At 48.0% G+C, this 24,265-nt stretch overlaps 1 protein-coding gene and 1 non-coding gene across 2 annotated transcripts in view; one reads left to right on the top strand and one right to left on the bottom strand.

Annotated features, from left to right (window-relative positions):
• Positions 1–9,841: 9,841 nt before the first annotated feature.
• LOC126252811 (cuticle protein 21-like) overlaps positions 9,842–24,265 on the bottom strand; it is a 46,382-nt gene continuing 31,958 nt past the window's right edge. Inside the window, exon 2 of the mRNA XM_049953751.1 lies at positions 9,842–10,812. Within this exon, the coding sequence (XP_049809708.1) occupies positions 10,060–10,812 (753 nt within the window). The 3' untranslated portion in view covers positions 9,842–10,059. The remainder of the gene's footprint in view (positions 10,813–24,265) is intronic.
• Trnat-ugu (transfer RNA threonine (anticodon UGU)) lies at positions 11,359–11,432 on the top strand. Its single transcript has one exon. It is a non-coding gene; the product is annotated as a tRNA-Thr (tRNA).

Here is a 24,265-nt window from a genome sequence, read left to right on the forward strand (position 1 = left end):
ATGGAATATCGTCTCAGTTATGTGACTCGATCTTTGATTTCCTGTCGGAGAGGTCACAGTTCGTTGTAATTGATGGTCATCGAGTAAAACAGAAGTGAAAAAAATGGTTCAAATGGCTCTGAGCACTATGGGACTCAACTGCTGTGGTTATCAGTCCCCTAGAACTTAGAACTACTTAAACCTAACTAACCTAAGGACATCACACACATCCATGCCCGAGGCAGGATTCGAACCTGCGACCGTAGCAGTCGCACGGTTCCGGACTGCGCGCCTAGAACCGCGAGACCACCGCGGCCGGCAAAACAGAAGTGATTTCTGGCGTTCCCCAATGTAGTGTTATAGGCCCTTTGTTGTTTCTTATCTATATAAACGATTTGGGAGACAATATGAGCAGCCGTCTTCGGTTGTTTGCAGATGACGCTGTCGTTTAATGACTAATAAGGTCATCAGAAGATCAGAACAAACTGCAAAACGATGTACAAGAAATATCTAAATGGTGCGAAAAGTGGCAGTTGACCTTAAATAACGAAAAGTGTGAGCTCATCCACATGAGTGCTAAAAAGAACGCGTTAAACTTCGGTTACACGATAAATCAGTCTAATGTAAAAGCCATAAATTCAACTAAATACCTAGGAATTACAATTACGAACAATTAAAATTGGAAGGAAGACATAGAAAATGTGGGGAAGGCTAACCAAAGACTGCGTTTCATTGGCAGGACACTTAGAAAATGTAACAGACCTACTAAGGAGACTGCCTATACTACGCTTGTCCGTCCTCTTTTAGAATACTGTTATTCGCTGTCGGATCCTTACCAGACAGGACTGACTGAGTACATCGAAAAAGTTCAAAGAAAGACAGCACGTTTTGTATTATCGCGAAATATGGGAGAGAGTGTCACAGAAATGATACAGGATTTGGGATGGACATCATTAAAAGAAAGGCGTTTTTCGTTGCGACGGAATCTTCTCACGAAATTCCAATCACCAGCTTTCTCCTCCGAATGCGAAAATATTTTGTTGACACCGACTTACATAGGGAGGAACTATCACAAAGATAAAATAAGACAAATCAGAGCTGGTACAGAAAGATATAGGTGTTCATTCTTCCCGCACGCTATACGAGATTGGAATAATAGAGAATTGTGGAGGTGGTTCGATGAACCCTCTGCCAGGCACTTAAATGTGATTTGCAGAGTATCCATGTAGATGTAGATGTAGATGTTGTTCACCATCGGATGTGACTTGTGTGATTTCGTACTTAAATTGATGGTTGCTACGGGAAGTCAATGTAAATTAGCTGCGCCATACGGGATTATGTCCCCCACAGCCCGGTTTCAGATGGTTATTGCTTGGCAGTTTTGTGAGGCACTGGTTTAAACTGAGAGGCACGGGGAACTTAGCCTATAAAATATATTTCTATTAATGGATGTAAATGTATGCGTCCATTCTGGTGACACAGCTGGTTGGTCTTACTATGGATGCAGCTGGTAATTAACATTGAGTGTGTTTTTCTTTTTTACACTCTTTATCTCCCTGTTATAGATGTGGTGTGTGCAGCGCTACATTTCTCAGCCTCCCGTCATGTGGTGTCTGATGCCTGGAACTATTGGACGGATTTGAGTCCTGCTCCATTTCTTCCATTGTCATTCAACTCAACCGTTCAACCGCACTTTTGCTAACGTTTCGACTGCATTAAGCAACTTAATATTTAAACATTAATATTTATGGTTAATAAATCTGTGCTTCCTACGAATGCTGCTTGTTTGAGGCCTAGTCCTTCCACTTCCTCACCGCTGAGCTTATGTTACACGCTTCAGTTCTACTGTCGCCGGCCGGAGTGGCCGAGCGATTCTAGGCGCTACAGTCTGGAACCGCGCGACGGCTACGGTCGCAGGTTCGAATCCTGCCTCGGGCATGGATGTGTGTGATGTCCTTAGGTTAGTTAGGTTTAAGTTGTTCTAAGTTCTACTGCCGAAATATCAAAACTTATTTACTACCATAGAGTTCCATTTCGTAATCTAATTCGCTCAGCAACGCCTGATTTGATTCCATTACATTCAATTATCCTCATTTTACTTTTGTTATTATTTCGGGAAACTACTGAGGTGGGGATCAAAATTAATAGGCAGAAGACAGACATGCTACGTTGTGCAGATGATACTGCTATAGTCACGGAGACAAAAGAAGATCTAGAGGAAGTCCTCAGAACAATGGGAAAAATTCTATGCAATCAGTATGGAATGAGAATAAACAAGAAAAAGACTATAAAGTGATGGTGTGCAGTACAGGAGCAGAATATGAACCTCTGAGAATGAGAATTGGAAGAGAGGAGTTGGAAGTGATAGAGGAATTGACTTACCTGGGAAGCCTCGTAGAAGCCGGAAAGAAATTTCGACCAGAATACAAAAAGCCAAAATTGCATTTAATCGAAGAAGGAACTTATTCACCAGCAACAACATCAGTCTGAAAACAAGGAAACGTATCATGAAAGGTTTCGTTTGGAGCGTGGCCCTATACGGAAGTGAAACTTGGACAATTGGAAGAGAAGAGAGAAGACGGCTAGATGCCCTGGAGATGTGGTGCTACAGAAGGATGATGAAGATCAGCTGGAGAGACAAAGTGACAAATGAAGAGCTGCTTAGAAGAGTACAGGAAACCCGATCTCTGTGGAGGCACATCCAAACAAGAAGAGACAAACTTGTGGGCATATACTACTACACAACAACATCATTGGAACAATAGCAGAAGGAGCTATTGAGGGAAGGAATCAGCGGGGGTGACCAAGCATATCATACATGCAACAGATCATGAGTGACGTTGGATGTAACACATACGTGGAAATGAAGTGGAAGGCAGACAGAAGAGAGGAATGGCGGTCTGCCGCAAACCAGCCTCAGGGTTGTACACCAAAAGAATAACCTCTTTTCAAGAGACTATCGATTCCGTTCAATCGCTCTTCAAAGACATCTGCTGTCTCTGAAAGAATTACAGTGTGTGCCGATTGCCTGCAGATTTTAAATCTTCTACTGGGAATTGTCGGTACGAGCAGAATCCATTGGCGTGGAGAGAGACGACTGGGTGCCGGCAGCGGCGCGCACGCAGAGGGCAGTCGTGGCTTGTGATGAAGAGAATGCTGTTTGGAAACCGGTAGGCGATGCCTTTGAACAGTGGGGCTTGAAACTGTCTGTCGCTGTGACAAATTTTACGCGGGATAGTACAAGAGTGTGCGTTAAGGACTGTGGTGGTTGTTTAAAGAATACGGGAAGGTCGTGCGTTCAGCAACAGTGAATTATAAGTTACTGTATTGTGACGGCACCCTGCTTTTTGTTATGAGTGAACTGGATGGAATTGCTTTCCAAATGATGGATGTTAACCGAAGTTATGGCCATGCTATGGGTAGTGAAATGTCTTATCGCTTCGGTCTGCTATGCAACCTGTAATTTGGAGTCTAATTCGTCGTCCCCTCTGGAATATCCTGAGGCTCAGGCGTGAACCCCATGCTGCCCGTAATCGCGATGTGATTGACATTTGTAATCACACCTCCATACTTATCAAGAGGTCCGAAACGAATAATACGGGCCCGCATCTCGTGGTCGTGCGGTAGCGTTCTCGCTTCCCACGCCCGGGTTCCCGGGTTCGATTCCCGGCGGGGTCAGGGATTTTCTCTGCCTCGTGATGGCTGGGTGTTGTGTGCTGTCCTTAGGTTAGTTAGGTTTAAGTAGTTCTAAGTTCTAGGGGACTTATGACCACAGCAGTTGAGTCCCATAGTACTCAGAGCCATTTGAACCATTTTTGAATAATACGGTCTGCTGCCATCAACTCTCATAAGCACATAATGGTTTCCCTCTTGCACGTTTTACGTATCTACGTACACAATATGAACCAGTACCGATCGGTGTACACCCGTCAGGTTGTCTTATTTATCCTGCACACCCAAAATGAGGTTTATCTAATGCGTTACATGACCCATTGTGCCTGTCGCGCAGGGCCTGGCTCTACCTAGTCAAGTGTCCAACGTAGTTCCCACTCCTGCCACAGTTGCCACTTCGCCTTGTTTATGATTTGCGACCCATGCAAACTCCTGTACTCCACCACCCTCCGAGCATCCCATTTGTTGTTGCTTTGGCGTGCAGTACACCGCTTGCCAGTGTAGTCGTGCATCAGAGTAATCTAGTGACGGCACGGAGGTAGTACACATTGTGAATAAACGTTGTGTTGTGGAACTTATACTGTACAGTATAATGTACACACATGAAGATATGATAGAAATGCTGCTGATCTATGGAGAATGTACGTTGACGGGAAATACGTTATGAGATTGCTTGTTTGTTGATAGTATTGTTAGCGAACATTATGATTATTAAGTTAATATGTCTGTTTTCTACCCTTCTCTACATACCTGTACTGTACCCTGTTGTAGGTGGACGAAATGCTGTTCAGGCAGAACGACTGTACAGAAGACGATTCCCTGACGAGCCATCGCCTTCGCGCCGGATGTTTGGTCGTCTCACATCTCGTCTACGTGAAACGGGAAGCTTAAATCCAAGACCTCGACATCGTCCTAGAACGTGCACAGATGTACGTGCTGAAGTTGCTGTGCTCGCTACCATAGCTGTGAATCCTCAAATCAGCACACGTCAAATTGAACGTGAATTTGGTGTGTCGAAATCAAGTGCACAGCGTATTCTTAAACATCATAAATTTCATCCTTACCATGTTCATTTATACCAGGATATTCATGGAAATGACTTCCGCAATAGGGTAACATTTTGTCGGTGGGCTCAGCAAAAACTTCTGACTAATCCAAATTATTTTACAGATGTTCTCTTTACGGACGAGGCATCATTCTCCAACAAAGGAATTGTCAATATGAGGAATATGCATTATTGGTCCGCAGACAATCCAAAATGGCTCCGTCAGGTAGAGCATCAACGTCCGTGGAAAGTTAATGTTTGGTGTGGGATTATTGGAGATACCATTATCGAACCTTTCTTTATAAATGGCATCCAAAATGGCAGACAATACTCCAGACTTATACGACACAATCTTCCTGTTCTGTTGGACACCGTACCTCTGAACTGCAGAATGGTCATGTGGTATCAGCATGACGGATGCCCTGCACATAACGCCTTACGAGCACGACGACTTCTGAACCTTAAGTTCCCTGGTAGGTGGATTGGACGAGGTGGCCCAGTTAGGTGGCCTGCCCGATCTCCGGACCTTACACCGCTGGATTATTTTCTTTGGGGAGCAGTGAAGGATGCTGTTTACCAACATGAACCAACAACACCAGAGGACATGAAGCAACGCATTATTGATGCTTGTACAGCCATCAAAGAGGAAACAGTAGCACGAAGTAGGGCATCCTTCATCCGCAGAGTGACCCCATGTATGCAAGCCAATGGGCATCACTTTGAGCATGAGATGTGAACGCTATGTTTAGTATGTAGTGCTGGTATCACAGTGGAAGTTTCTGCAAAGGGCCATTTTACCCAGTGATGTTAAGAAACATTTGTTTGCAACAATTTGTCATTTAACGCATTAGATAAACATAACATTGATAATTGTGTGATAATAAAACTAATTGGTTAAACATGTTTACATTCATCTTCTATGTCCTACCTGAACTTCCCAAATCAAAACATTTTTACATAAACAACGGTAAAACTTTTAATCCACTTGCTCGTTTCACTAAAACCATCAACATGAATTCTACTATTACGAGTGAATGATTAACTATCACTTGCGCTAGATCTACAGTAAAGTAAAGTTTTAACGTTGAACGGCATTACCTTTTAGTAACGGATTAACGATAAGGGAAGTTAACTTTGTGACTAACGTTGCGGTTCACAGATATGTTACAGAACCGCATCACCCTTAGCCTATGGGATAAATACCTGCTGGAATGTACGACGTTAATGCAGGATGGCAGCAGACCGTATTATTCGTTTCGGACCTCTTGATAAGTATGGAAGTGTGATTACGCATGTCAATCACATCGCGATTACGGGCAGCATGGGGTTCACGCCTGAGCCTCAGGACGTGCGTTAGCAGCACATGTCGGGTGTTTCAAGCGTCAACTTCGCGTCTTAATATCTCGGGATGTAATGGGAATATTGCGATGCAATCAACGCCATTGTGTATGTGCTTTGTCATGCTATGGATTGCTGAAGAAAAAATGTAGGAGGTCCATTTAAAAAAACATAAGTTAGTGTTAAAAAACACATATGCTTTCGTTTTAGAATGTTTCCAAATATGTACATTCACGGGCCCCAGCCCTACATTGATACCGGTGAAAGTCGTTTTCCAATAGCTGTTATTGTTCCAGAGATATTTTGGGTGGACAAGATAGCTGGGACACCCTGTATATATACACTCCTGGAAATTGAAATAAGAACACCGTGAATTCATTGTCCCAGGAAGGGGAAACTTTATTGACACATTCCTGGGGTCAGATACATCACATGATCACACTGACAGAACCACAGGCACATAGACACAGGCAACAGAGCATGCACAATGTCGGCACTAGTACAGTGTATATCCACCTTTCGCAGCAATGCAGGCTGCTATTCTCCCATGGAGACGATCGTAGAGATGCTGGATGTAGTCCTGTGGAACGGCTTGCCATGCCATTTCCACCTGGCGCCTCAGTTGGACCAGCGTTCGTGCTGGACGTGCAGACCGCGTGAGACGACGCTTCATCCAGTCCCAAACATGCTCAATGGGGGACAGATCCGGAGATCTTGCTGGCCAGGGTAGTTGACTTACACCTTCTAGAGCACGTTGGGTGGCACGGGATACATGCGGACGTGCATTGTCCTGTTGGAACAGCAAGTTCCCTTGCCGGTCTAGGAATGGTAGAACGATGGGTTCGATGACGGTTTGGATGTACCGTGCACTATTCAGTGTCCCCTCGACGATCACCAGTGGTGTACGGCCAGTGTAGGAGATCGCTCCCCACACCATGATGCCGGGTGTTGGCCCTGTGTGCCTCGGTCGTATGCAGTCCTGATTGTGGCGCTCACCTGCACGGCGCCAAACACGCATACGACCATCATCGGCACCAAGGCAGAAGCGACTCTCATCGCTGAAGACGACACGTCTCCATTCGTCCCTCCATTCACGCCTGTCGCGACACCACTGGAGACGGGCTGCACGATGTTGGGGCGTGAGCGGAAGACGGCCTAACGGTGTGCGGGACCGTAGCCCAGCTTCATGGAGACGGTTGCGAATGGTCCTCGCCGATACCCCAGGAGCAACAGTGTCCCTAATTTGCTGGGAAGTGGCGGTGCGGTCCCCTACGGCACTGCGTAGGATCCTACGGTCTTGGCGTGCATCCGTGCGTCGCTGCGGTCCGGTCCCAGGTCGACGGGCACGTGCACCTTCCGCCGACCACTGGCGACAACATCGATGTACTGTGGAGACCTCACGCCCCACGTGTTGAGCAATTCGGCGGTACGTCCACCCGGCCTCCCGCATGCCCACTATACGCCCTCGCTCAAAGTCCGTCAACTGCACATACGGTTCACGTCCACGCTGTCGCGGCATGCTACCAGTGTTAAAGACTGCGATGGAGCTCCGTATGCCACGGCCCTCTCGCAGTGTCCGGAGCAAGTATGGTGGGTCTGACACACTGGTGTCAATGTGTTCTTTTTTCCATTATATATATATATATATATATATATATATATATATATATATATATATATATATATATATATATATATATACCATGGAGCGGTTTTAGCTGGTTCTACTTGATGGAGCATTAATGAGAAAGTCAAATCATCTGTGTGCATTGCAGGTTGCTTCCTGTGAGGCCTAATGTGATTATCATGTGACAGTAATAAAACTTCTTTCACCCGCCAGGGTAGCCGAGCTCACTAACGCGCTGCTTCCTGGACTCGAGTAGGCGCGCCGGCCTCGAATCGAATCCGCCCGGTGGATTAACGACAACGGCTGGTGTGCCAGACAGCCTCGACGTGGATTTTAGGCGGTTTTCCACATCCTACTGGGTGAATACCGGGCTGGTCCCCATGTCCCGCCTCAGTTAGATGACTCGTAGACATCTGAAACACATTCTAACTATTTCACGATTTACACTAGACACAGACGGCTGGGGTACACTACTTCCGTCCTGGGGTGTATGGGATGGCAGCACTAAGGGCATCCGGCCACCCCCTAAAATTAACCATGCCAATTCCGTATTAACCCCGCGGACCGTGCGCACAATGCGGTATAAAGGCGGTAGCAAAAGAAGAAGAAAAAATAAGATTAATAAGAGTTCTTTCGTAGGTGCTGTATAATGTAATCTACTTTGTCATGTTAATAGACGGCCCAAGATAGAGACGCCTCAGTGTGTGCTTTGTATCTGTTCAAAATGGTTACTGTTGAACCACGTTTGAGGTGTAGAGCCATTTGGAGATTCGTACTATTTCTAAGAGATTTTGGAACCTTAAGATATAGTAAATTTACATTTCAATTAAATCGTTTAAATTCTTTTAAAATGACAAACATAAAAATTTGATATAAAGTTCTTGTTGTTGTTGTTGTTGTGGTCTTCAGTCCTTAGACTGGTTTGATGCAACTCTCCTTGCTACCCTATCCTGTGCGAGCTTCTTCATCTCCCAGTAGTTACTGCAACCTACATCCTTCTGAATCTGCTTAGTGTATTGATTTCTTGGTCTCCCTCTACGATTTTTACCCTCCACGCTGCCCTCCAGTACTAATTTGGTGATCCCTTGATGCCTAAGAACATGTGCTACCAACCGATCCCTTCTTCTAGTCAAGTTGTGCCACAAACTCCTCTTCTCCCCAATTCTATTCAATACCTCGTCATTAGTTATGTGATCTACCCATCTAATCTTCAGCATTCTTCTGTAGCACCACATTTCGAAAGCTTCTATTCTCTTCTTGTCAAAACTATTTAGCGTCCATGTTTAACTTCCATGCATGGCTACACTCCATACAAATACTTTCATAAACGACTTCCTGACACTTAAATCTATACTCGATGTTAACAAATTCCTCTTATTCAGAAACGGTTTCCTTGCCATTGCCAGTCTACATTTTATATCCTCCCCACTTCGACCATCATCAGTTATTTTGCTCCCCAAATAGCAAAACTCCTTTCTGTTGTAATTTGTTGAAGCTATTGTGATTTTACGAAGTTTGTGGGCAAAATAAATTATGGGTTTAGCAAAGAATTCTTAATGCATTGTGAATGTCATAAATACTAATCAAGATACTGGGATGTTCTAGTAAAATGAATGCCGGCCGCTGTGGTCGAGCGGTTCTAGGCGCTTCAGTCCGAACCACGCGGCTGCCACGGTCGCAGGTTCGAATCTTGCCTCGGGCATTGATGTGTGTGATGTCCTTAGCTTAGTTAGGTTTACGTAGTTCTAGGTCTAGGGGACTGACGACCTCAGATGTTAAGTCCCATAGTGCTTAGAACGATTTGAACCATTTGTAAAATGTATGTGTAATGTAAGTGCAGCTTGTGTGTGAACTGCCGGCCGGGGTGGCCGAGCGGTTCTAGGCGCCACAGTCTGGAACCGCGCGACCGCTACGGCCGCAGGTTCGAATCCTGCCTCGGGCATGGATGTGTGTGATGTCCTTAGGTTAGTTAGGTTCAAGTAGTTCTAAGTTCTAGGGGACTCATGACCTCAGTAGTTAAGTCCCATAGTGCTCAGAGCCATTTTTGTGTGTGAACTGGCCCAACCCAACAAGTAATTCTTGGCAGTTGTGTTGATACTTTGTTTTGAGGATGGGTTAGTTTCATGCTGGCACATCAAGTGGTACTAGCAGACCTCATATTTTTGTGAATAAAGAAGAAATATTGTGGGATCTGTTTATTTCCTTTACAGTATACATACTTGTAGTCATAAATACGAGTCTTTGCCATAGTCGTCATTGAGATACACTTGCAAATATATGGTGTGCAGATACGGTGCAACAGAAGCGAACCCACTGCTGAAGGAAGAGGAGAAGTGTGAAAGCTGTAGGTTTTCATGACTAACTCGCAGATTGGGAGCCCGCAGCGAAGTTCGCGCGTTCAGCCGAAGAGTGCCGCCGCCTTCGCCTGCAGGTGGGCGACGGCGTCAGCGGCGCGGGCGGCGGCCACCTCGGGGGTGTCCAGCGGAACTCCCGAGGGCCCTATCACGAGGTTGGCGTAGCTGGTAGCAGAGGGTGGGCGTGCGGGAGCGGCGCGGCCCGTGGCAGCGGAGGCGGGCGGTGCGGGGGCGGTTCGGGCGGCCTGCTGTCCGTCCCGCGCCTCGGGGGCGGCGGCCGGTGGCGCGGGGGTGGCGGCGGCGGCGAGGGCGGCGGAGCGCGCGGCGGCATCCGCCACGAAGGCGGCGTGGGCGGCGCGCGCACGCATCACCTCGGGCGTGTCCTCCACGGGTCGCGCGGTGGCGGTCGGCAGGTTGGTGGCGGCGACGCGGAAGCCGTTCACCGGGTCGGAGACGTACTGCGCCGTCTGCAGCACGCCGTTGGCGTCCACGTAGGAGTAGCCGCCGGACACGGAGCCGTCGAAGGCTCGCGTCTCGGACTTGGCCGACGGCCCGCCCTGGTATCCGTAGCTGTACTGGCCCAGCTCGTCCTGCGCGTGGAACTGTGACGTCAGCGCGACGGGCGCGGTGGCGGGGAAGACGACGCCGGCGGGCGCCGAGGCGGCGTAGGATACGGCGGGCAGCCCGGCCAGGCTGCAGGGCACGCCGGCGCAGCGGAAGGCGTCCAGCGGCGTAGCGCCGCCAGCCAGGAAGCCGGGGGAGGCGAGGCAGGCCGCCGTCACGGCGCTCAGCAGTACCTGCCGGGCGTACGTTTGCGTTCACATCGGGAACACTGCACAGCAATATCGTTTTCCTCTCCTTCCTGGACCAGCGTTATTGCGTCGCTAATTGTATAATTGATGGCTAACTGAAACCCTCAGCTGCCGACAGGTGTTGTTGATATACCTCGATGTGGGCAGCTGAAAACGTGTGCTCCGACCGGGACTCGAACCCGGGATCTCCTGCTTACATGGCAGACGCTCTATCCATCTAAGCCACCGAGGACACAGATGAATAGCGCGACTGCAGGGACTTATCCCTTGCACGCTTCCCGTGAGACTCACACTCCCAACTGTTCACAATTCTACCTATGTAATGTAGCTTACAGACATTTGCCCATTCACTCGTTACTCGCGCACGCTTTGGCGATTCCCGTAAGAGTTAGGGCAACCTGTGCGCATTCGCATGAATGGGCAAATGTCTATAAGGTACAATACATATGTAGAATTGTGGACAGTTGGGAATGTGAGTCTCACGGGAAGTGTGCAAGGGATAAGTCCCTGCAGTCGCGCTATTCATCTGTGTCCTCGGTGGCTCAGATGGATAGAGCGTCTGCTTTGTAAGCAGGAGATCCCGGGTTCGAGTCCCGGTCGGGGCACACATTTTCAGCTGTCCACATCGAGGTATACCAACAACACCTGTCGGCAGCTGAGGGTTTCAGTTAGTCATCATTAATTCCAGGGAAAAGCTGCACGGTCATCTACAGTATCTGTTCTTTCGAGAACAGTTACTGTCTTCATATATATAATTGTATAATTCCGTAGATAGGCCACGGCTTATCACACAGAGGAAGTGCATCAGAGTACACGTCGAATGCATAACATTCATATCAAGGCTACGCGATACTTAAGAGCTCTGATGAACGCGCGTCAGTCAGTATGCACAGAGCGAAATCTGAAAGCGTACAAGGTAGAGTAACTTTCTAGAGCAAGCATTCGTTATGAAGTGCCTGATTTTACCGCCATCCTGGAAAGTTGTCGCACTCAAACTGCACCACTGGCCATTAAAATTGCTACACCACGAAGATGACGTGCTACAGACGCGAAATTTAACCAGCAGGAAGAAGATGCTGTGATATGCAAATGATTAGCTTTTCAAAGCATTCACACAAGGTTGGCACCGGTGGCGACACCTACAACGTGCTGACTTGAGGAAAGTTTCCTACCGATTTCTCATACACAAACAGCAGTTGACCGGCGTTGCCTGGAGAGACCCTGATGTGATACCTCGTGTAAGGAGGAGAAATGCGTACCATCACATTTCCGACTTTGATAAAGGTCGGATTGTAGCCTATCGCGACTGCGGTTTATCGTATCGCGACATTGCTGCTCGCGTTGGTCGAGATCCAATGACTGTTAGCTGGATATGGAATCGGTGTGTTCAGGAGGGTAATACGGAACGCCGTGCTGGATCCCAACGGCCTCGTATCACTAGCAGTCGAGATGACACGCATCTTATACGCATGGCTGTAACGGATCGTGCAGCCACGTCTCGATCCCTGAGTCAACAGACGGGGACGTTTGCAAGACAACAACCATCTGCACGATCAGTTCGACGACGATTGCAGCAGCATGGACTATCAGCTCGGAGACCCTTGACGCTGCATCACAGACAGGAGCGCCTTCGATGGTGTACTCAACGACGAACCTGGCTTCACGAATGGCAAAACGTCATTTTTTCGGATGAATCCAGGTTCTGTTTGCAGCATAATGATGGTCACATCCGTGTTTGGCGACATCGATTGGTTACATGTCTCGGTCACCTCTTGTTCGCATTGACGGCACTTTGAGTAGTGGACGTTACGTTTCTGATGTGTTACGACCCGTGGCTCTATCCTTCATTCTATCCCTGCGAAACCCTACATTTCAGCAGGATATTGCACGACCGTATGTTGCAGGTCCTGTACGGGCCTTTCTGGATACAGAAAGTGTTCGACTGCTGCCCTGGCCAGCACATTCCCCAGATCTCTCACCAATTGAAAACGTCAGGTCAATGGTGGCCGAACAACTGGCTCGTCACAATACGCCAGTCACTACTCTTGATGAACTGTGGTATCGTGTTGAATCTGCATGGGCAGCTGTACCTGTACACGCCATCCAAACTCTGTTTGACTCAATGCTCAGGCGTATCAAGGCCGTTATTACGGCCAGAGGTGGTTGTTCTGGGTACTGATTTCTCAGGATCTATGTACCCAAACTGCATGAAAATGTAATCACATGTCAGTTCTAGTAGAATATAATTGTCCAATGAATACCCGTTTATCATCTGCATTTCTTCTTGGTGTCACAATTTAATGGCCAGTAGTGTATACTCTATGAAATCAGAAAGAGAAAGCTCAGAAATATTTAACACGGCGTGGAAGGTTTATCGTAAACAGAGGTAATGCATCAAAGAAGGGGGAGTGTTCGTAGCGATCGACGATGCCGCTGTCAAAGTGACGCTCTCTGGTGGCTTGTTCTCGCGACGTGGGGCGAGTGGTGGCCAGAGACGAATCTTATCTTTCGTGACAGCAGGCAAGTGCAGTGTGGAACTAGCCAGCAGTATGGGCCGCCTCTAGCGGTTGTGTGAGAATTCTTCTCGTTGTGTCGCGGAGGAGTGCAGAGACGTATGTGAAAGATTGTGATAGGTTCTCGATCACACCGTTATAGGCACCAGAGTCCACTTCCATCTGTGCAGCGTTCTTTTAGGAGCGGAAGCTGTTTGTGTCCATCCTCAGTGTTTTGCGTGTTTGGTAACAAGGGAAACTCCCCCATCGCACATAATCCCCCTCTCCCCTCAGAATTAGTATTAAAATGATCCAGTGGATAGCCCGTCAAAAGCTGAAGACAGATCAAACATGAAAACAGGAAGAAGGTGCACTGAACTGTGAGAAAAAGAAGCAAAATAGAAACAGTGAACAGTCCAAGCTCAAGATGTGCAACATCGAGCCAGGTGTCGGGGTTGCGTGGTCACGGTGTTGGACTGAAAATCGGGAGAAACGTGTTCAAATCTCTCTCGTGGCCCGAACACATTTTTTTTTCACAAAATTATGAACTTCCCGCCGGCCGTGGTGGCCGAGCGGTTCTAGGCGCTGCAGTCTGGAACCGCGCGACAGCTACGGTCGCAGGTTCGAATCCTGCCTCGGGCATGGATGTGTGTGATGTCCTTAGGTTAGTTAGGCTTAAGTAGTTCTAAGTTCTAGGGGACTGATGACCTCAGATGTTAAGTCCCATAGTGCTCAGAGCCATGAACTTTCCGTACGCCCATTGACGTGTCTGTTCTCCTGCCATAGTTGTGGCATCTGTCATACTATACATTGGTTATAGAATATGCGTCATATGGTAAGGCTATATTACCGTCGCAAGTAAATATGATAAATATTGGGAGCAGGTGAGATTATGCATAGACCTCTCATAGAGATGAAAAAAAAAACACATATCTGTTGTCAATTATATTACAACAGAGTAAACCAAGAGACAAATCTTCCAAAACGGGACACGAGGATCATGACATGTGGTACTTGTGTGGAACAAGTAGGATGTCAATACGTCTGAAGGTCCCTTCTTTAACCCTCGCTGTCGCACACGACACAGACACAAATTTGAATAGAGCGAACAGACACGTCAGTGACCGGACAGACAGTTCGTAATTTTGTGAGAAAGGGGCACAAGGGAGATTTGAACACCCTCCCCTCTTCATATCGCAACACCGTGATCTCATAACAACGGAGTCCTAGCTATTCAAATGCGCTCGATGTTGTACACCTCGAGCGTGGGGCGCTCACTGTTTCTTTTTTGTCTCTTTTTTCACAGATCAGTACAAGTTCTTCCTGTTTTCATGCTTGATCTGTGTTCAGTTTTTGACGGGCCACGGGGTGGGGTGGGAAACTTCCCTTGCAAATGTAATCGGTTGGAGTTGCTACATTCTACCAGCTGCAGTAAGTCTTCCTTGTTGTAGTCCTGGGTTTGCTGACGACTGCATGGTTTCGCGGCGGGTTTAGTGTTTGTGTGTCTGTTCCTAGTTAGTTTTGTACCTCGAGTTCGAAATTCATCTTGGCTCCTTCGTGTGTCCCTAATGTCGTGTAGTTGTCGATTAGGACAGAGGAGTGTGTTTCAAATGCGAATAGTGTGCAGGGTTACAAGGTCAATTAATATTTGTCGGTCGAACGCTGTCCATTTGCGTGCGTGAATTTCTAAGGGACCAAACTGCTGAGGTCATCGGTCCTTAGACTTACACACTACTTAAACTAACTTATGTTAAGAACAACGCGCACACCCATTCCCGAGGGAGGACTCGAACCTCTGGCGGGAGGGGCCTCACAATCAGTGACATGGCGCCTTAAACCGCGCGGTCGCACCGCGCGGCCGCTATCCACCAGTCAAATGGTTCAAATGGCTCTGAGCACTATGGGACTTAACAGCTATGGTCATCAGTCCCCTAGAACTTAGAACTACTTAAACCTAACTAACCTAAGGACATCACACAACACCCATTCATCACGAGGCAGAGAAAATCCCCGACCCCGGCAACCAGTCAACGTGTGTGTTCATGTTAGTTTAGGCACGACGTCTTGGGGAACTGTTTTCGGTTCGCTATGCAAGGTTTCTTTCGTGACATGCGGTTGCTAATGGGACAGTGACGTTCGCTGGACCTGGAGTTTAGGGCCTCTATACTTATTTGTCGATGCTTCGGACGGTCAGCTGTACTTACAGATGGTTTTCAGTTGCGCAAATTTGGCGTAATGAATTACTGCTTTCCTTACAAGGGAACCTCCCCATCGCACCCCCCTCAGATTTAGCTATAAATTGACACAGTGGATAGGCCTTGAAAAACTGAACACAGATCAATCGAGAAAACAGGAAGAAGTTGTGTGGAACTATGAAAAAATAAGCAAAATATACAAACTGAGTAGTCCATGACCGAGATAGGCAATATCAAGGACAGTGTAACCTCACGAGCGCCGTGGTCCCGTGGTTAGAGTGAGCAACTGCGAAACGAGAGGTCTTGGGTTCGAGTCCTTCCTCGGGTGAAAACTTTACTTTCTTTATTTTCGCAAAGTCACGATCTGACCGTTCGTTCATTGACGTCTCTGTTCACTGTAATAAGTTTAGTGTCTGTGTTTTGCGACCGTACCGCAAAACCGTGCGATTAGTAGACGAAAGGACGTGCCTCTCCAATGGGAACCGAAAACATTTGATCGCAATTTCATAGGTCAACCGATTCCTCCTCAGGAAAACACGTCTGATATATTCTATACGACACTGGTGACGGCATGACAGGAATATGTTGTCGACCCACCTAACTTGCACACTAGGCGAATGGGTAAAAATATTCTTCTACCTTGCCCGATTTAGGTTTTCTTGTGGATGTGATAATCACTCCCAAAAAAGTGATGAAAACACAAGAGTTTGTCACATAAACTGCAACAAACGAATGCAACAGTTTCACAGTCGCACAGTTTTCCCTGTGCTCTGTCAAAACATATGTTTTTTACGTTTTCAAATGTTTCCGTGTGTAGACCGTAAAATTGTGCATATGTCCAAGCAAATCTGAACATGCCCTGGAACTTTGGAGAGCGAAGTTGATTATGTGTGAGAGCCTGAACTTTGATAATTGTCTGAAAATAAAAAATGAAACTTTTCTCTCGAGAGAAGATTCGAACCGAGGACCTCTCGTTCCGCAGCTGCTCACGCTAACCACGGGACCACGGCGCTCGTAAGCTGGCACTGTCCTAAATGTTGCATACATTCCGCATGGACTACTCAGTTTGTATATTTTGCTTATTTTTTCATAGTTCCACACAACTTCTTCCTGTTTTCTCGATTGATCTGTGTTCAGTTTTTCATGGCCTATCCCTGTGCCAACTTTTAGCTAAATCTGAGGGGGGTGCGATGGGGAGGTTCCGTTGTTAGTAGTGATTACACGCTGCTCTAGTCACCCTAGTGATATGCAATGAACTCTGCACGGAGTTAGCTATCGTGCAGTATGTTTCTGGAAAGGAAAGCGCATGCGTTGAATTGTACTCTCGGCTGTCACATGGCTAACTAACTTACGTACTGGTGCTGGCAATGGCCATGTTCTAGATTTAGTAAGGTGGTCGTGTCATTTTGATTTTGTGTGTCACTGATGTGCATCTGAGAGAGAGCAAGTTACGTTACTGTTAAACATTCTTTGGTCTTGTCGTGGCACAGTGTTTGCCTCTGCCCAATCTGATACATTCTTAGCTGAAGTGTTCAAATGGTTCAAATGGCTCTAAGCACTATGGGACTTAACATCTGAGGTCATCAGTCCACTAGAGTTAGAACTACTTAAACCTAACTAACCTAAGGACATCACACACATCCATGCCCGAGGCAGGATTCGAACCTGTGACCGTAGCAGCAGCTCGGCTTCAGACTGAAGCGCCTAGAACCTCTCGGCCACAGCCAGCAGTTGAAGTGTGGTAGATGATGAACGTATTTAGAAATGTTGTGCGGATTTGTGATTACATCTGTTAAATGAAGAACGGACAGAAGGTTCAAAATCATGTACACATTGAAAGACGAAAGGAATATTCTTGAATAATGTAATTATTTTTGAAGAGATGAAGTTGAGGTGAGACTGCGGCATTGCGCAGCTAGGAATGATTATTGTCAGCTAGTTAACTTGCTCAGAGCTGAGAGAAAGACAGACACTTCCCTGAGTCATGCATTTGCACATTAATTGATTAAGCTGTATGATTTTTATAGAAATTCTGTGCTAACTTTGTACCCTTTTAAAATCATTGTTCACTTTGTGAAGCGTAGTGTTGTTCAGACCAGTGTAAAGATCACGTGAAGTATTACTCAGCCTTTTTGAATACATATTTCATTCTAAAATAGTAATATCGGCATATCATTTCATACGCCATTGTTTATCATTACGCATTACCACATACAACAATTTGAATATGTGTTTAGAAACACAAGCTTAGCCGGTGTCTGCTTGCTATTTGCTGTTGTTCTTTCGATAAATCAGCAACAATATTGACAAGACGCGAGGTAAGTGGAAATTTTAATTAGGGCCAGACCATTGTTTCACTTCCGTTGCGCATTTAATACGAAATCAAGCTGCATTCATGTCAAATACAGTTCAGTTCATATTAGGTTCTGTAAAGTTGGGCTAAATTTCAGACAGAAATAAAATACAGAGAGCAAATGATTAGATGATGGTTACTAAACTTAATGAATCCATTAAGAGTACTACGAAAGTTTTTATGCGGAAAAGAGCAGCTGTTAGCATCGTACTAAGACAGCACATGGATATTATTTAGTTCCATTATGATGAAGTAAGGGGAATTATGGGCAAAGTTTAAACTGATTGCAGATCGCTCTCTGGAGAAGTACACTCCTGGAAATGGAAAAAAGAACACATTGACACCGGTGTGTCAGTCCCACCATACTTGCTCCGTACACTGCGAGAGGGCTGTACAAGCAATGATCACACGCACGGCACAGCGGACACACCAGGAACCGCGGTGTTGGCCGTCGAATGGCGCTAGCTGCGCAGCATTTGTGCACCGCCGCCGTCAGTGTCAGCCAGTTTGCCGTGGCATACGGAGCTCCATCGCAGTCTTTAACACTGGTAGCATGCCGCGACAGCGTGGACGTGAACCGCATGTGCAGTTGACGGACTTTGAGCGAGGGCGTATAGTGGGCATGCGGGAGGCCGGGTGGACGTACCGCCGAATTGCTCAACACGTGGGGCGTGAGGTCTCCACAGTACATCGATGTTGTCGCCAGTGGTCGGCGGAAGGTGCACGTGCCCGTCGACCTGGGACCGGACCGCAGCGACGCACGGATGCACGCCAAGACCGTAGGATCCTACGCAGTGCCGTAGGGGACCGCACCGCCACTTCCCAGCAAATTAGGGACACTGTTGCTCCTGGGGTATCGGCGAGGACAATTCGCAACCGTCTCCATGAAGCTGGGCTACGGTCCCGCACACCGTTAGGCCGTCTTCCGCTCACGCCCCAACATCGTGCAGCCCGCCTCCAGTGGTGTCGCGACAGGCGTGAATGGAGGGACGAATGGAGACGTGTCGTCTTCAGCGATGAGAGTCGCTTCTGCCTTGGTGCCAATGATGGTCGTATGCGTGTTTGGCGCCGTGCAGGTGAGCGCCACAATCAGGACTGCATACGACCGAGGCACACAGGGCCAACACCCGGCATCATGGTGTGGGGAGCGATCTCCTACACTGGCCGTACACCACTGGTGATCGTCGAGGAGACACTGAATAGTGCACGGTACATCCAAACCGTCATCGAACCCATCGTTCTACCATTCCTAGACCGGCAAGGGAACTTGCTGTTCCAACAGGACAATGCACGTCCGCATGTATCCCGTGCCACCCAACGTGCTCTAGAAGGTGTAAGTCAACTACCCTGGCCAGCAAGATCTCCGGATCTGTCCCCCATTGAGCATGTTTGGGACTGGATGAAGCGTCGTCTCACGCGGTCTGCACGTCCAGCACGAACGCTGGTCCAACTGAGGCGCCAGGTGGAAATGGCATGGCAAGTCGTTCCACAGGACTACATCCAGCATCTCTACGATCGTCTCCATGGGAGAATAGCAGCCTGCATTGCTGCGAAAGGTGGATATACACTGTACTAGTGCCGACATTGTGCATGCTCTGTTGCCTGTGTCTATGTGCCTGTGGTTCTGTCAGTGTGATCATGTGATGTATCTGACCCCAGGAATGTGTCAATAAAGTTTCCCCTTCCTGGGACAATGAATTTACGGTGTTCTTATTTCAATTTCCAGGAGTGTATGTGACGAGTAAGTGGCGTATGGACTAAAGAAACCCATCGTAGTTTAATAAAAAAAATGCAGAAAATGCTGCACTTGAGATTGAAAAAAGAACGCTGAACTATCAATATACAAAAGTCAGTAGAAATTCGTGTGTTCATAAAAGATCTATGCCCGAAGCATTCATCTTCCGTCGTCTAACGTTGGCGACAGATCTTTCCGAGAATCCTACAAAATTATGGTCCTCCATGTAATACACTACCGTTTGTGGAAATTGCAACACCAAGAAGGAAACGCATCAATTGAGTGTATTGCTCACAAAACCAGCCCTGGACAACGCGAGCTTTGTGAACAGGGGTCCTGTCGCCTGTCTTCTTGGAACACAGACGCGCCATTGGGGAGCAAATATTGTAACATGGGTTGGACCTAACCAGCCAAAATAGTCACAAAGTCCTTGGCAGTAATGTGACCTAGCAAAATAACCGTCGAATCCGTGGAATACCGAGATATGGCTGCCCGAACCATCACGAACCCACGCCATGTTTTGCTCTTCGGATGTAAATTCGTCCAGAAGCTGAAATAAAGTGTGAAACAAGACTCATCCCATCAAATGAATTCCAGGTTTTATGGATCTGGCACCACGTTACGGGCATTCGAATCACTGATGACTGGTTTTGTAGTTCCAGCTCGCCCTGCAGTTTCCTGCTTATGGAGCTCCCTTCTTTTTGTTGTGGTGCTGACAGGGCCCGCGAGTGCGACATTCAGTTCTTCAGTAACTTTTGCAGCTGTCCGTCTCTTATTTTTCATGACATTCCTCTTTAATGACCGCCTGTCACAATCAATCAACACACTCTTTCGTCCGCGTTGTGACTTGATGCTATTCTGCTTTCCTTGTATGCGGTATAAATCTTCGATACGACGGTTCTTGAAACTCCATACACTTCGGTTCTCTTGGTCGCGGAAGCAGCCACCACACGAGCAACAAAAATTTGCCCACTTTCGAGTTCATTGAGATGCTACGCAACGGACTGACAGCTACACAGAACACTCTTCTGACCACTACTGACACTTGCAATATACAGGGTGGTCGGAAATTCCCGTTACAAACTTCTAGGACATGTAGAGGGTAGCGAGTACATAACAGTTTGAATAGGAACCCATGTCCGGAAACGTATCGTTTCCGTTCTGCGACAGTTTCAATGTAAATGATTATCTCATCCACACCCACGTGAGGAATGTACTTAGGCGTGACCCAGTACAATTGATGCAATCCATTTAAAAAGAATACTGACTCGTTTCGTTATTGCTTGCGCATTTGCGTTACAACTTACACCTTATGGTTTACATTAATCGACAACAACAAGTACCCAGCATCTACGGCACCAGCCGCAACGTACCGATGCATTACAACAGCGGCTTGATGTGGCGACCACCAACGTTGATACACACATTGTCCCTCCGAAGCATGTTCTGGTGCACTCTCTCCATCCCACCTGGTGTCTCTTCAATATCTCGTGCAGCGGCCAGAACTCGTGCCAGCAGACTTTCCTCTGTCTCTACAGGTATCTAATAAATTAGGCTCTTCATACGATCCCACAAGATGTAGTCCATAGGGGTTAAATCCGGCGATCGTGGCGGCCACGCGGTTGGACCACCACGGCCTATCCATCTTTCACCATACCGTCTGTTGAGATGTCTCCGGACAGCCAGTGAAAAGTGAGGTGGTGCACCAGCATGCTGAAACCCATATTTCCTGACGGACATTCAGTGGCACAGCTTCCAAGAACGGGTCCATTCAAATGGTTCAAATGGCTCTGAGCACTATGGGACTTAACATCTGTGGTCATCAGTCCCCTAGAACTTAGAACTACTTAAACCTAACTAACCTAAGGACATCACACACATCCATGCCCAAGGCAGGATTCGAACCTGCGACCGTAGCGGTCACGCGGTTCCAGACTGAAGCGCCTTTAACCGCACGGCCACACCGGACGGTAACGGGTCCATTACGTGTCGTAGGAAGACTAAGTATGCAGGACCAGTGAACATGGATGGAAGGAGGTATGCTCCAATCACATGACCGTCCAGAATACCTGACCACACGTTAATTCGAAACCTGGGTCAAAAATGGCTCTGAGCACTATGGGACTCAACTGCTGTGGTCATCAGTCCCCTAGAACTTAGAACTACTTAAACCTAACTAACCTAAGGACATTACACACATCCATGCCCGAGGCAGGATTCGAACCTGCGACTGTAGCAGTCGCACGGTTCCGGACTGCGCGCCTAGAACCGCGAGACCACCGCGGCCGGCAATTCGAAACCTGTCTTCAGATCTCTAAACATGCGTGCCATGAGGGTTTTCGTCGGCCCAGACATAGCTATTTCGACCATTCAGAACACAATCCCTTGTGAACCTACATTCATCTGTGAACAGAGCTTGACGTGGAAACAGGGGCGCGTCGATGCAACGGTGGAGGAACCATGTGCAGAAGGCGACGCGTTGTGGAAAGTCTGATGGACCCATAGCGTGTACCCTTTGTAAGTGGTACGGATGCAATTGTTGCTCCTGCAGGACATCGAAGACGGTACTGTGACTAACAGCCATTGCACGTGCAATTGTTCGCGAACTCGTAGACGGGCTATCTTCAATGCGACGCAGTACACCTTCTTCAAATTCGGGAGTGCAACGTCGCCGTGGAGCACCCCAGTCCTGCCTCCTCACGGTGAAGGTATCCGTTTCTCGTAGCCGTTGTGTAACTTAGGCAAACAGTTTGTGTGACGGTGTGGTAAACGTCCGTGAGATAGCCGACTAGCAGCTCTTCGTTACCTCATACACAAGGAGTATGTCTGTGTATTCCACAAACTTGTGCTGCACTGTTTCCTTTATCGTTGATGCACAGGTATTGAAATGAAATCGTATGGCATTGTTGGGAGGCCCCATGCGGGGAACTTTGTCCGCCGTACTGCAAGTCCTTCAACGCCACTTCGGCGACTTTTAGTCAATGATGATGAAATGATGATGAAATTACACACAACACCCAGTCATCACGAGGCAGAGAAAATCCCTGACGCCGCCGGGAATCGAACCCGAGGCCCCGTGCGCGGGAAGCTCGGAAGCTACCGTATGACCACGAGCTGCGGACTGCATGGGTATTGACTCGGTCTCACAGCAAAGCGGACAATAAGTGACATCTGAGGATCGTTTGACGTAGTACCCGTCATCGTGTCTACCCTGTTGCATACCAGGACAGGGAACTCTGAGACGTTTCTCTGGCCCTAAGCAGACGTTGACGACGTACACATCTGAGCTGAAACTGTTGTAGAACGGAAACGATACGATTCCGGACATGTGTTCCTATTCAAAACGTTGTGTACTCACTAGCCTCTACATGTCCTAAAAGTTTGTACCGAGAATTTCCGACCACCCTGTATTGAGGGCATTGCACAGGTGCCGTCCGTGGCCAAATACGACAGCGCATCCAGCAGGTTGGCTAATATCTGCATTTATGTCCAAGAAAGCATTTCTTGCCATGTTTCTACATTCCTGGAAATTGAAATTAGAACACTGTGAATTCATTGTCCCAGGAAGGGGAAACTTTATTGACACATTCCTGGGGTCGGATACATCACATGATCACACTGACAGAACCACAGGCACATAGACACAGGCAACAGAGCATGCACAATGTCGGCACTAGTACAGTGTATATCCACCTTTCGCAGCAATGCAGGCTGCTATTCTCCCATGGAGACGATCGTAGAGATGCTGGATGTAGTCCTGTGGAACGGCTTGCCATGCCATTTCCACCTGGCGCCTCAGTTGGACCAGCGTTCGTGCTGGACGTGCAGACCGCGTGAGACGACGCTTCATCCAGTCCCAAACATGCTCAATGGGGGACAGATCCGGAGATCTTGCTGGCCAGGGTAGTTGACTTACACCTTCTAGAGCACGTTGGGTGGCACGGGATACATGCGGACGTGCATTGTCCTGTTGGAACAGCAAGTTCCCTTGCCGGTCTAGGAATGGTAGAACGATGGGTTCGATGACGGTTGGGATGTACCGTGCACTATTCAGTGTCCCCTCGACGATCACCAGTGGTGTACGGCCAGTGTAGGAGATCGCTCCCCACACCATGATGCCGGGTGTTGGCCCTGTGTGCCTCGGTCGTATGCAGTCCTGATTGTGGCGCTCACCTGCACGGCGCCAAACACGCATACGACCATCATTGGCACCAAGGCAGAAGCGACTCTCATCGCTGAAGACGACACGTCTCCATTCGTCCCTCCATTCACGCCTGTCGCGACACCACTGGAGGCGGGCTGCACGATGTTGGGGCGTGAGCGGAAGACGGCCTAACGGTGTGCGGGACCGTAGCCCAGCTTCATGGAGACGGTTGCGAATGGTCCTCGCCGATACCCCAGGAGCAACAGTGTCCCTAATTTGCTGGGAAGTGGCGGTGCGGTCCCGTACGGCACTGCGTAGGATCCTACGGTCTTGGCGTGCATCCGTGCGTCGCTGCGGTCCGGTCCCAGGTCGACGGGCACGTGCACCTTCCGCCGACCACTGGCGACAACATCGATGTACTGTGGAGACCTCACGCCCCACGTGTTGAGCAATTCGGCGGTACGTCCACCCGGCCTCCCGCATGCCCACTATACGCCCTCGCTCAAAGTCCGTCAACTG

This window comes from Schistocerca nitens, chromosome 4 (assembly GCF_023898315.1).
Source record: "Schistocerca nitens isolate TAMUIC-IGC-003100 chromosome 4, iqSchNite1.1, whole genome shotgun sequence".
Lineage (NCBI taxonomy): Eukaryota > Metazoa > Arthropoda > Insecta > Orthoptera > Acrididae > Schistocerca > Schistocerca nitens.